This window comes from Equus asinus, chromosome 6, assembly GCF_041296235.1.
Source record: "Equus asinus isolate D_3611 breed Donkey chromosome 6, EquAss-T2T_v2, whole genome shotgun sequence".
NCBI classification, from domain to species: domain Eukaryota; kingdom Metazoa; phylum Chordata; class Mammalia; order Perissodactyla; family Equidae; genus Equus; species Equus asinus.
In genome coordinates this window covers 44697726-44710192 of record NC_091795.1, presented here as the reverse complement: position 1 = coordinate 44710192, position 12467 = coordinate 44697726, and the positions used below count along the sequence as shown (strand labels likewise).

At 43.6% G+C, this 12467-nt stretch overlaps 1 protein-coding gene across 6 annotated transcripts in view; it reads left to right on the top strand.

Moving 5' to 3' along the window:
* The window catches only part of ARHGAP25 (Rho GTPase activating protein 25), an 85825-nt gene that overhangs the window by 41978 nt on the left and 31380 nt on the right, over positions 1 to 12467 (top strand). For all 6 annotated transcript variants that reach the window (XM_014836741.3, XM_014836743.3, XM_070512014.1 and 3 more), the window contains exons 2-3: positions 57 to 256; positions 7788 to 7875. In XM_014836741.3, the coding sequence (XP_014692227.2) occupies positions 57 to 256; positions 7788 to 7875 (288 nt within the window). The remainder of the gene's footprint in view (positions 1 to 56; positions 257 to 7787; positions 7876 to 12467) is intronic.

The window sequence follows — 12467 nt, the reverse complement described above, 5'->3', positions numbered from 1 at the left end:
CTTTGCACACTGCTTCATATCCCTCGGTCAGCCTGCCTGTCTCTTCCTCTCCATAGCTCGGTCAAGGAGCGTGATGACCGGCGAGCAGATGGCGGCCTTCCACCTGTCGTCCACCCCCAACCCTCTGGAAAGGCCCATCAAGATGGGCTGGCTGAAGAAGCAGAGGTCCATCGTGAAGAACTGGCAGCAGAGGTACTTTGTGCTGAGGGCGCAGCAGCTCTGCTACTACAAGGACGAAGAGGACATGAAGCCACAGGTACCAGCCAGACTGTTCGTCCCCGTTCCCAGGGTTCTCCTCTCCAGGCACGCAGGAGGCGGGCGAGGAGCCCACGTAGATTATGTGTGAACTCACAGGGGCCTTTTTACTGGGACGAGACCCGCATCCATTGGAGAGGAGCTCACTCTCCCCCTTTCACCACTTTCTAGACAAGTAAACTGAGCTGCAAAGATGCCAGGGTGATCCTCCTCCACGGAGCCCCCAGGTGAGCACTGTGGAGCTTCCTAGATGCAGCTCCACGTCAAAGCTGGCAGCCTGGTCTTGACAGGGATGCTGAGTACCAGGGCTCAGAGAGAGCGGATTTGGGTTCAGGAAAACTGATTTGTCGTTTTCCTTTATTTGTTCATTCCATCAATATTTATTGAGTATCCATTACGCGCCAGAAACTGTTCTGGGTACTTGAAGAAAACTAGTGAGTAAAACGGATAAAAATCTCTGCCATGTAGAACTTAGAAGATGGGGGAAAGACAGAAAATAAATATAATAAATAAGGAGAATAGGTGGTTTGTTGGAAAATAGCTAGTTCTATGAGGAAAAAATAGAATGGCTTGAGGGGGAGCAAGCGTTTGGGGGAGGAGTCACAATTTTAAAGAGTGGTTAGAAGGACCTGGTGGAGAGGGAGGAGAGGCAGTTGGGGGGGGCAATCTGGGGAAAGAGTGCTCCAGGGGAGAGGGAACAGCCAGTGCAAAGGCCCTGAGGTGCAGCATGTCTGCTATGTGTGGGGAACAGCAAGGAGGTCAGTGTGGGGCAGCAGAGCTAGAGAATGAGGGAATCAGAGGGAATGAGGTCAGAGAGGGAAGGGGAGGGGTTGAGGGTCAGGGCTCAGATTGCAAAGGGCATTGTAGGTCACTGTAAATCCTTGAGTGTTTACATTGAGGGCGATGGAGAGGCGTTCCAAGGTTCCCAGCAGAAAGGGGTTATGTTGTAAAAAGATGGCTCTTTCTACCGTGTCCAAAAATAGACTCAGGGCCAGAAGGAGGAGGCAGGAGGGTAATCTAGGTGAGAGGTTAAGATGTTTAGAATCTCAGTGGGAGTTGTGGGCTGAAGGACAGCAAACAGGATTTCCTGATGGAGTGGATGGGGCCACAGAGGGCTTTGATCCTAAATGTTGGGCCTGTGTTTCTTTTTCCTGCCTCATTGATTCCTCATGGCCATCGTGGTGCATGAGAGTGGAAAGGGGTGCTATTAAAAATTACCCTGGGACCCAAGGTGTGGACTCCTTGTCTCAGGGCAACCAGGACGACTGGTCTCCCTGTCTAGACCTCATGTCTGCGGAGGTGGAAGAGTGGGCTTGGCCAGAAGGAGCTTATTAGGATAGACAGACTCTAGAACCTTCTGGAGCCAGAAAAAATCCCAAGAAAAGTGAGGATATTGGAGGGGGGATGGGAGTATGTAAAGAAATGAGACGGTCATTTTGGAACAGGACAGTTCCTTTTAAGGGCAGGCTTGGGGATCTGTGACGCATCAGCAGCACCTGGTTAACCAGGCCTGCCACTTGAGGACTGTGAGTGTCTGTCATTGCAGAGGCTGGAGAAGGGCCAGAGGCCCCCCGACAGACTGAGTTCTTGCCCGGTGTCCTGTGCGTGGTCACCAGACTCCCTTCACTTCCTGAACAATGCAGACCCTGTCAGAGCCAAGCAGTTGCAGGCCAAGACGCTGGTGATGCAGTGACAGCGGGTTAGTAGGTGGACTTCCCACCTGCAGAGTGAGGGAGGTGGCAATGAGGCATTGGCCTCACCAGATCAGGGGAAAGGACAGCTCCGTGGGGTTTACTGCCCAGAGGTGTAGAGAGTGAGAGGAACGTTACGTCCAAGCTTGTGTTCTTTTCCCGGTCCTACTGTCTGGCCATGTGACTATTTAATTTTTCCGGACCCCTCTTTGTTCTTTGGTAACAATGAGAGAATCCTACCTGGCCTGCCTTTGTCACAGGATCAAACAATATGAAGCATGTGTAAAAAGCCGTTTTGTGTAAGCATAAACTGATGTCAAAGGGTAAAATAAATTGTTGAAGGTCCCAGCTTCTCTCCCTTACTTCTGGAGGAGGAAACTCAAAGTCCTCTCAGGATTAAATTAGCCTGGGATAATTAGGTAAAGCTTCTTCTAGGATGACAGGCGTGGTTTATTTTTTAGGAAATCTATTAATATAATACGTCAGATCAATAGGTCGAGATCAATAAGGCAAATGAGAAAAACCACACAACTCCTAACTAGATGGCTGAAGAAAGTATTTGATAAAATCCAAAAATACTCATCTCAGATATAAAAAGTTTTTAAAAAAGCTTTTAAGAATAAAATGATAATTTCTTAGAAAAAAATTTTACTTTATATGTATATGCATGTTTTGATTACAAAAGCTGTATGTACGCATGGTAAGAAATTTGGAAGATGCAGAAAAGCACAAAATAGAAAATAAAAATTATCCCATCAGCAAGACATAGCCACCTAAATCCTCACTTCTTCTAGTTTTTTCTATGTACATTTAGAAACTCATTATTCTAAATGCAAAATTAATATAATCATATTCTTTAAAAAACTAACAGGATATCATGAATATTGTCCCATATGATTAAATATTCTTCTACAACGTGATTCTTAATGGTGGCAAAATAGTCTATTGTATGGACATTCTACAATATATTTAACTAATTTCCTACTGGAAATCAGTTGAAAATTTGGGCTGATGTTTCTATATTATTATTATTATAAACAAGAATTAAGTGAACATCACTGTAGACTCTCATATATCCGCAATTATTTCACTAAATAAAAAAATCTATTCAAAGTAAAGTACTTTTATTATGCTATCATTTAACATTATTTTGGGATTCCTAGACAGTGCAAATATCTAGAAATGAAGTGAAAGGTACAGACATGAGCTAAATTCCTGGGAAAAGTGAAGGTATATTTCCATACTATGTTTCATGCCACTCGTGATTCCGGGTGGATTAAAGACTAAATGAAAAATCCTGAGTTTGTAAAAATGTCGTTATCTGCATAATCTTTGGGAGGCAGGTATTTTTTAAGCAAACAACAAAGATATCGCAAGGGGAAGACTAATTTAATTGCATAAATAAAAATGTCTGTATTTAAAAAACCAGTATAATAAAGCAGGCAAATAATAAACAGGAAAAAATTGTGTGTATGTATATGATAAACAAATATTCTTAATATTTAAAGTATTCTTTCAAATCTATAAGAAAAGTTCAAACAGCTCAATAGAAAAATGAGCAAATGACACAAATGGACAATTTGCCAAAGTGTAATGGCCGATAAGTATCTATAAAAAAGTTCAATCTCAGTAATAATTAAAGACATACAATGTAAGCTAGTGAGATACTACTGTTCCCTTATCAAATTAACAAAGACTTTCTGGAAATTTCAGTGTTGGTAAAGACCATGGAACAGGAATTATCATGCACAGCTGGTGGAAATGAAAATCCATACAACCTTTCCGGAGGGTGATATATGCCTTTTAGAAAATACAAACTCTTTGACCCTGTATTTCTAATTCTAGTAATTTAACCTAAATGGATGCTTAAGATTGATGTAGATAATTAAATTTACTTGTACAGGTTTTCACCACACTGTTGTTTATAAGAGAGATGTGAAAACAAATGCCCGGTGGAAGGGGCTAAGTTATATCAGGGAACTTTTATATAGCTGTACAATAGAATACAATTCAGCTGTTGATACCCTAAATTAATAGTTTTTGAAATGGAAAGATAGCCATAATATTATTGTTTTAAAAAGGGCAGTTTACAACAGAGGATGATGTACGTACTAATCCCATTGTTGAGAGAAAATAGTCATGAGTCTCTGAGTACTGGAGTTACATGCAATTTTTCATTTCCTCTTTTTTGTTTCCTTTCTAATTTTTATATAGCTAAAATAGAAGTTTAAAAAGAACACACACATCCTATTCCTAAGAACCCCCCAAAACAGAAACACCCCAGTAATCTTGGAGCAATCAGATGAAAAAGGCCTTCATGTATGCTGACAATGTGTGTGTAAATTGGTGCAATCTTTCTAGAAAGTCATTTAGCCAAATTTCTAAGAGCCAAAAATAGTCATATCCTTACATTCAGTTGTTCTGGTTTTGAGAGGCTATCTAAAAGCAATAACAAGATATGTACAGTGCTATTTGTAATGAGAAACACTGGACCTAATGTACAACAAAGGAAAATGATCAAATAAATTATGGAACCCTGTATTGATGGTCTCTGTGTATGTGCTGTCAAGAAACTTGGGGCTCGGTAGAAGGGAGTCTATGCATTTTTTGCTCTGAGTTCACAGAAAGATCTGCCCAGCTCTGACAACATAATGCTCTGTGAGTCTCTGACCTAGCTTCGCAAAACTCGTTCCAAAAGGTTCTTTGCTGGGGAAGTCGTTTAAAACAGAATCTCAGCAAATTGTCCCCAAGTCACTGCTACCATGATGGTTTTAGACAATCCGAGCTTGGTTGCTCCGTTGTCTCATCTCCTGCTTTCTGTGGAGTCACCACAGGCTGTTGTCTGTCGGTGATGTGTTGGCAAAATTTTAATAGATGATTCTCTGGTGGGAGAGTTGATTTGAATGCAGCATTTGCCAGTTTCTGTGGTGTAAATCTTCCCCACGTGGCTGATTCAAGTGACCAACGTGTCATCACTGAATGCAGCATTGAAAAAAGACGCGCAGTAGCACGATGTTACAGTATTTCTAGCACACAGGTAGGTTAGATGAAAATAACCATAGGAACAGAAATAATAGTAAAATATGGTAGATAATTGGGAAGTGCTGATTTCTGAGTATTATCTTTATTTTTAATATAAAATATTTCATTGTACATTTATATGGTTTAACTTTTAATAATGGCTGTGTTTAACCACTGGCTCACCGAGTTGCCTGAAAATGTAACAGTTAGTTCTCGTGAGCCAATATAAGCAGGCCCCGTACGGCTCTCCCCTGCCTCACTCCTGTAGGACTTGTGGCCTCCAGAGCAAACCTCCCCCTCCTTCCATCTTTGTTCAGAGTCTGCTTTAATCAACTTGTGAGTTAGGCGAAAGTGGCCACAGGCGTCTTGGGCCCTTCTCTATCTGGGACACTTCCTCCTTCCCCATCAGTGTTCCCACCCCCACCCCCACCAATGTCTCTTTTCCTCCTTCCCGCTCTTCTTCTCCCTCACTCTCCTCTATTCGTTTAAGATGTTAGGCTCTCATGCTCAAGATGAGGAGACGGCTTGCGATCTGTCATCTCTGCCTTGGTGAGATTAAGTTTACTTCTGATCACTACTTCTTCCAGCAAGTAAGTGCGACTTGTAAGTAAAGCCTTACTTGTAATTCTGGAATCCCACTGACCGAGGTTTGAATCAGCTTTCTTAATTAGTTTTGTGATGTTCGATCAGCTGATTAACCTCTCTGAGCCTTACCTCCTCATCTCCCCAGTGGGGAATATAACATTCCATCCCTCATAGAGTTCTTATGAAGGTTGGATGTAATAGTATATTCAGGGCATTTAGCACAGATCCTGGCACCTAGTAACTGCTCAATAAGTGGTATTTATATGTTTTGCATTTTATTTTTACTATTTTTGGATGAAATGATTTGGGATATCAAATAATAGTTTAGAGAGGTATTTAGGAGAGGCAGGTACCTGTGAAATCACACTCTCTTTTTCTTCCTACCAGGTGGTACCCCCTCTGGGGTAAAAATAACGTGGCCTTTTCTTCTGGTGCCATAACTCATGCAAAGTAGCCCAGCAGTACAATCTCAGGGCCGTTTTTTTGAGGCCATTGATATTATTTAAAGATGGCGAGGACCATGTAGGTAGAGTTACATTTAAGTGATAAAATCAGAGAAATGTAGAAAAAATGCAGAATTCCCTTTGACAGACGGATATTTTTCTTTTTCTTCTTCCCCCTCCCCCCTCACTTTCCTTCCTCTCTTCCCCTTTCTTCTCCTCCTCCTCTTCCTCTTCTTTCTTATTCTTCTTCCTCCTCCTTTTCTTCTTCTTTTTCTCCTACTCTTCGTCTCACTCAGACGTTTTTATTTCTATTTTTATTTTTATTGTTTGTTTTAGATTGGCACCTGAGCTAACAACTGTTGCCAATCTTCTTTTTTTTCTGCTTTTTCTCCCCAAATCCCCCCAGTACACAGCTGCACATTTTCAGTTGTGGGTCCTTCTAGTTGTGCCATGTGGGACACCGCCTCAGCATGGCCTGATGAGCGGTGCCATATCCGTGCCCAGGATTTGAACTGGTGAAACCCTGGACCGCCGAAGCGGACCATTGCAAACTTAACCACTCAGCCACGGGGTGGCCCCCATTTTTATTTCTAGACCCTTAAGAAACGTTTATTTTTTTCGGGCTCCTGAGTGATCTGAGAGTTCCTCAAGACTCTTGCCTTTATAGCTTCTCTGCTGCCAATCCTCCTCATCCACGTGGTGTTTTAGAATAACGACACACATGTTTAGTCAGCTCAGAATCAGACGCACTACCTCCAACAGCCAGTGGGATGTAAATTATGAGTAACTAACTCGAGTACAAATTCACCACGTTCGCTGATGCAGTCAGTTAGACATTCAAAGTGTTGGTCTTCCCATCTGCAAAGTAGAAGTGGCAGATCTTGCCACACTCTTGATATGGAGCTGTTGAGGGGATCTGGGGAGATGCCGCATGTGACAGTGCGCAGTGAATGGTAAAGCACCGTGCATCCACATGGTGGAAGTGACTTGTTTTTCTGATAACACATTTGTGTATAAGAGGTCACATATCCTCCGGACCCTCACTCCCCGCCAAGGATCCATGATCCTCCTCCCTCCTTCCAGGGCACATTAAGCTGACGGGTCCCCACAACCCCAGCTGTGATGCTGATGAGCGCAGGCTTTGAACCCTCTGAGATGCATTACCATTCAGCCTCTTGCTAGCTCTGTGACATTGAGAAAATGACGGGGTCTTTCTGAGCCCCAGTTTCCTCACTTGTAAATATGCACAATGGTACTGTGCTTGGAGGGTTGCTGGAAGGACTAAATGAATAATATATTCAAGGTGCTTAGCAAAGGGGCAGATACCTGGAATGTGCTGCTCAGTAGCTCTTGCTATGACTAAGAACCCTATCCCCTTGAATGGCTACCTGTGGTTCAGTCCTCAATGCCCCCTCTGGCAGCCCAGCAGATAGTATGATCCACTCAGTCTCAGCGTTGCCTTCACAAGGATCAGGTGTCTGATTTGGCCAGGAAGTCATATCCTTGGAAAAGTGGGAAGAGGCAAGTGTTGGCGATGGTACCCTCTCTGCTCATTCTCCTGTCGGGACCTTGTCCTTTTCTCTCTAGGCGTCTAGCCTGCTCTCAGATGGCTGCCAGTTTAATTTGGCTGAGGCCTGAATAGTGGAAGGGCCCCAGATGCCAGCTTTCCATGTTCCTCACCACCCATCCCCTGCCCCAGCCCATCATTATTGTGTCTGTCCTCCAACTTCCTTTTAGTTTACAGATGATAAAATTGCTGCTTATATGAAAGGCCTGACTTTTGATCTTTCAGGGTTGCGTGTATCTACCGGGAAGTACGATCAAGGAGATCGCCACAAACCCGGAAGAAGCAGGGAAGTTCATCTTTGAAGTCACTCCAGGTAGGTGATGAAAGGTGGGACAGGGGTGCATTACGTTTTAATTTAACTTCTGGATCCAAAGCTATATTCAGTGAGTTCGTCAGTCAACTAACTAACCAACCTAGTAAGAATGCATAGTACTTCTGGGTATAGTTAATGAACCTATACTAGCTCCTTAACTGGCATCAAGTGAGCTAAGTGGGTGCACATTCAGGTCAACTCCATAAGCATTTCATGAGTGTGTGCTTAGCGTCAGGTATTCCACTAGGCCCTGGGGGATGTTTATCTGGAAAGTGTGCCCTCCCTGCTCACTAAAAGCAGCTCAGTTTTGAAGGGGGAGTGGGACATTAAAATTAACACTTAAAATATAAATTGAATCATGTGAGATTGCCGTTTGCGTAGCTCGAAAATGGTTGACGATCAACAGTCGCATACGGTTCAACGTGACCTAACGAGAAATGACAGCTCTAACTTACTGAGCACTTAGCACATGTCGGTTGTTGTAATTCACCACTTGTACGCGTGAGCAGCCCACTGGAGGGTGCCTCTTCCCCATCAAGAGTTACCTTCCTGTAATGCATTTGCAGCGAGGGGAGTTTGTATAACTGTGATGGGGTTACTTACTTTCTCCCTGCCTCTGTTTCAGTATCTGTAACATGAGGACAATGATGATGGTAGTGAGCATTGAATAAAGGAATATATATGACACACTTGGTACAGTGCCTCATGTATAGTTAGCACCATGTCAGGGTTTGATATTTTGGGGATAGCTAGAGGAAATTATAATGTAGAAACCAATCCTAAAACTACCTATGACTATCCATAGAAAACAAAGGAAAACATTTTTAAAGTTCAGCTCTTCCCAGGTGGCCCCCTCATGGGCACTCTTTCACTTTTCTATGTGAAAGTCTCTCCACCTGTCTTCTCCTGCAGAGGGAGAACTTACTTTTTCATTCTCTCCTCTCTGGGAAAACCTCACCTCTTTCCCACAAGGCTTCTATTCCTAGGATCCTTTCCCCAGCCCAGTTCATAGGATGCAACCATCCGTGGTAACACGTGTCCCAAAGACTGAATTTTCAGTCTGGGGGAACCCTTTTGAGAGCTCCAGCTGCAAATGCACTGTGGGCTTTGCACCGAAGTCCAGGACCCTCGAAGATTGCTGTGCTGGGGTGGATGAAGGTTTGTCCGCTTACTCTCACTCTTACTTGCAGCATTCTCCTGGCTGCTGGGGGAATTCTTGGACAGAGTCACACACGTACACATGCATGCACACAGCACGCATACACGTCATAAGGACAAACAACAATTCTAAAGCAATGGGAAGGTAGGGAACCATTTTCCTAAAGGTGCCATCATTCCCAAGGCTCCACCCAACCTACAGTGAGACACCCTTTATGTTATGACGTAGAGAAGTTTTGGTCCCTTTTTTGATCAGCCTCTTGTCCAGGATGGTTCTCAGGGGCCGATGCTGGCTTAAGAAATGGCCTTCCTAATCCAGGCCCCCTCTCCGTGATCACCACTGTTAGTGCACAAAGGCCACAGAGAAGACTTTCACTGTAGGTATGCTATGTTTTTCTTTATTTGAGGCAGGCAAAAATTTAGGGCAGGCATCCTCCTCCCACTTACCTCCAGCAGAATAAATATCTGTTCTCCTCCCACCCTAAGGGAGTCTTCAGAGATGGGGGGGTTAGTCCTTCTGTGGGCTTACGTTGCATTTAATTCTCGTACTGCCTTATGAGAGGTTACAACAAATTTACTATGAGCCGGGCACTATCGTAGGAACTGGGCATTCAGCAAAGAACGAAAGAGCCTGCATGCAGGTTACAGTCTAATGCGGGGGAGACTGAAAACAAACCAAGGAAATGAGTAACTTATATAGTTTTTATGTTAGGATAAGTACTATGCAAAAAATCAAAGCAAAGAAAGAGAAAGCGCTGGTTGAGGTGGGGGTGGCTTTGGTTGCTTTGTCATTTTAAATAGAGCAGGCAGAATAGGCATTGTTGAGAAGGTGACCTTTGAGCAAAGATCTGAAGGAGCTGAAGGAGTGAGCTCTGTGCATATCTGGAAGAAGAGTATTCCAGGAAGGGGAACAGCCAGTGCAAGGTCTCTGAGCATATTTCACATGTTCAGGAAACATCAAGGAGGCCAATGTGGTTACAGTGGAGTGGTGACGGGGGGAAGAGGAGGACATTTGGTGGGGGAGGGCACAGACTTTACAGGCACTTGTAGGCAATTGAAAAAAGTTTAGTTTTTATGGTAGAAGGGTGGGAAGCTATTGGGAGGTTTTGAGCAAAGAAGTAACATGATCTGACTTCTGTTTTAAAACTTTTGTGAGTTGAGAATAAAAATGAGCAAGGAGGCTACTGCCATAATCCAAGTAAGAGATCGTAACGATGAAGCGGGTGAGAACCAACCAGTCTCTGGACACATTCTGAGGGTACAGAGGACTTCATTTGCTGACGGATTTGAAAGAGAAGTCAAGGTTCTCACCTAGACAATGGGAAAGATGGATTTGCTGAGATTTGTGCATGAAGCAAGTTCTGAGTGGAAGATCAGGGCTTTAGTTTCGGACATATTAAGTAATTACCTCAATGTTAATGATAAGGAAACCAGTGTCCAGGATAATTTAGCTACTGCTGTGATAGAGGTAAGGATAGCATGTTAAGGAATTTAGAATAGGGACTCCTCACTCAATTTAGAGTGGGAGGAGGAGATGTTTGGATCCTTAGAGAAGATGACACTTGAGCTACGTTTTAGAGGATGGATAGGAGTTCCTTAGGCAGAGGAAGAAAAGAAGGGAGCTTCCTTTCTGCCAAGGGAAGCAGCCCAAGAGGTGATGCATATTGAACAGACTGTTGAAGTCAGAGAAAGTATGTGCCTGAGGGCAGATTGCTATTCATGGGCTTTGTATTAATGTCAGGCAATTTCCCTCAAAGAGAGTTTGTCCTGGCACCCCAAGGGCCCAAACAGTAATTTTTTTGTAGGGCAACAAAAGATTTTCAAATTCCCTTTGGCTCTGGTTTCTTGAACCTATCTTAATGTCACTGACCCTCACCATGTTTACCCTTTGGGATGACCTGATTTTGAATTCATCTTATCATCAGGTCATCAGCTATTCTGACCAGAAGGGTCAGTCCATGGAAACCCTGGCCATTCAGGACCATCTAGAGAGCTGGACTTTTCTGAGTGGGGTTACCATGATGGAACTAAAGGATTTCTCAGGAATCAGGGTAAACTGAAAAGGCATGTTCTTTTTTTTTTTTGCTGAGGAAGATTCGCCCTGAGCTAATGTCTATTGCCAATCTTGCTCTTTTTGCTTGAGGAAGATTCACCCTGAGATAACATCTGTGCCAATCTTCCTTTCATTTGGGAGCCACTTTCACAGCATGGGCACTGATAGACAAATGGTATAGGTTTGCACTCAGGAACTAAACCTGGGCTACTGATGTGGAGCATGCTGAACTTAACCACTAGGCCACTGGAGCCAGCCCTGAGAAGGCATATTCTTGATAATATAATAGACTGAAGTGTAGGCATGGTAGAGAATGGTAGATGCCAGATAAATTTTGGCCAAGGTTGGTCAAATTTAAAGCAATATGGGCTAGTGGAAACTATTGGGAGAAAGACCAGAGGCCTTACCTCAAGTTTGGCAGTAACTTACTGGGTATCAATGGGCGGGTCCTTTTGCATCTCTGGGCTTCAGTTCTGTCATCTGTAGAGTGGAAATGCTACCAGAGCCCTATTCTATGTCAAAGAGGTATTGTGCTTCCTGAGTTAGTTCTTTAGTTCTTCCCTGAGCACTTTTTACTTCCCATTTTACTTCTGGAAATACTCAGTTCTCAGGATGTTCCTGAATGGCCAGGGCTTCCATGGACTGGCCGTTCTGGTCAGAAGAACTGATGACCCCATGATAAGATGGATTTAGAATCAGGTCATCCCAAAGCGTAAAAGAAGATGAGGCTCGGTGATATTAAGGTAGGTTTAAGGGACCAGAACCAAAGGGAATTGGAAAGTCTTTTCTTGTCCTGCAAGAAAATACAGGTTTGGTCACAACCTGGGTGTTAGAATAGGCTCTTTTTGAGGAAAATGCCCTGACATTGTGAGAAGAATGGGTTGCTGTCTACAAAGGCACTTTGAAATTTAATAGTACCCTGTATTTGAAAGAGATTGCTATTAATTTCTTGTCCTACAAGAACCCTACAAGAAAGACCCACGCTTAATGCTCTCTCTCTCCCTCTCTTCTCTCTCCCTATTTTTCTCTTTTTTGTCACTTTCTCTCATCCTTTCTCTTGGTCTCCTCTCCCCACCTCTGTCCCCTTGTCATTTTCTCTACCCTTTTGTCCATTTGGTAACACCAACCCAGGAAACACTACATGTGTCTGTCTATAATCTTGGGTTTACAGTGAAAATGGTGAAGATAGTCCTGACAAACTTCATTTGCCCACCAACTATGTATCAAGACCTACCATTTGCAATGCCTTGTGCAGGCAGGAGAGCAGTAAATCCTGAACAGGAAGCGCCATTTTTGTGAGAAAGGCACACGTGCTCATTGTCCCTCCCTCCTGAGTTGTGGTTCCCTTTCCCATCCCCATAGCTGAGCTCAGGGGTAGCTT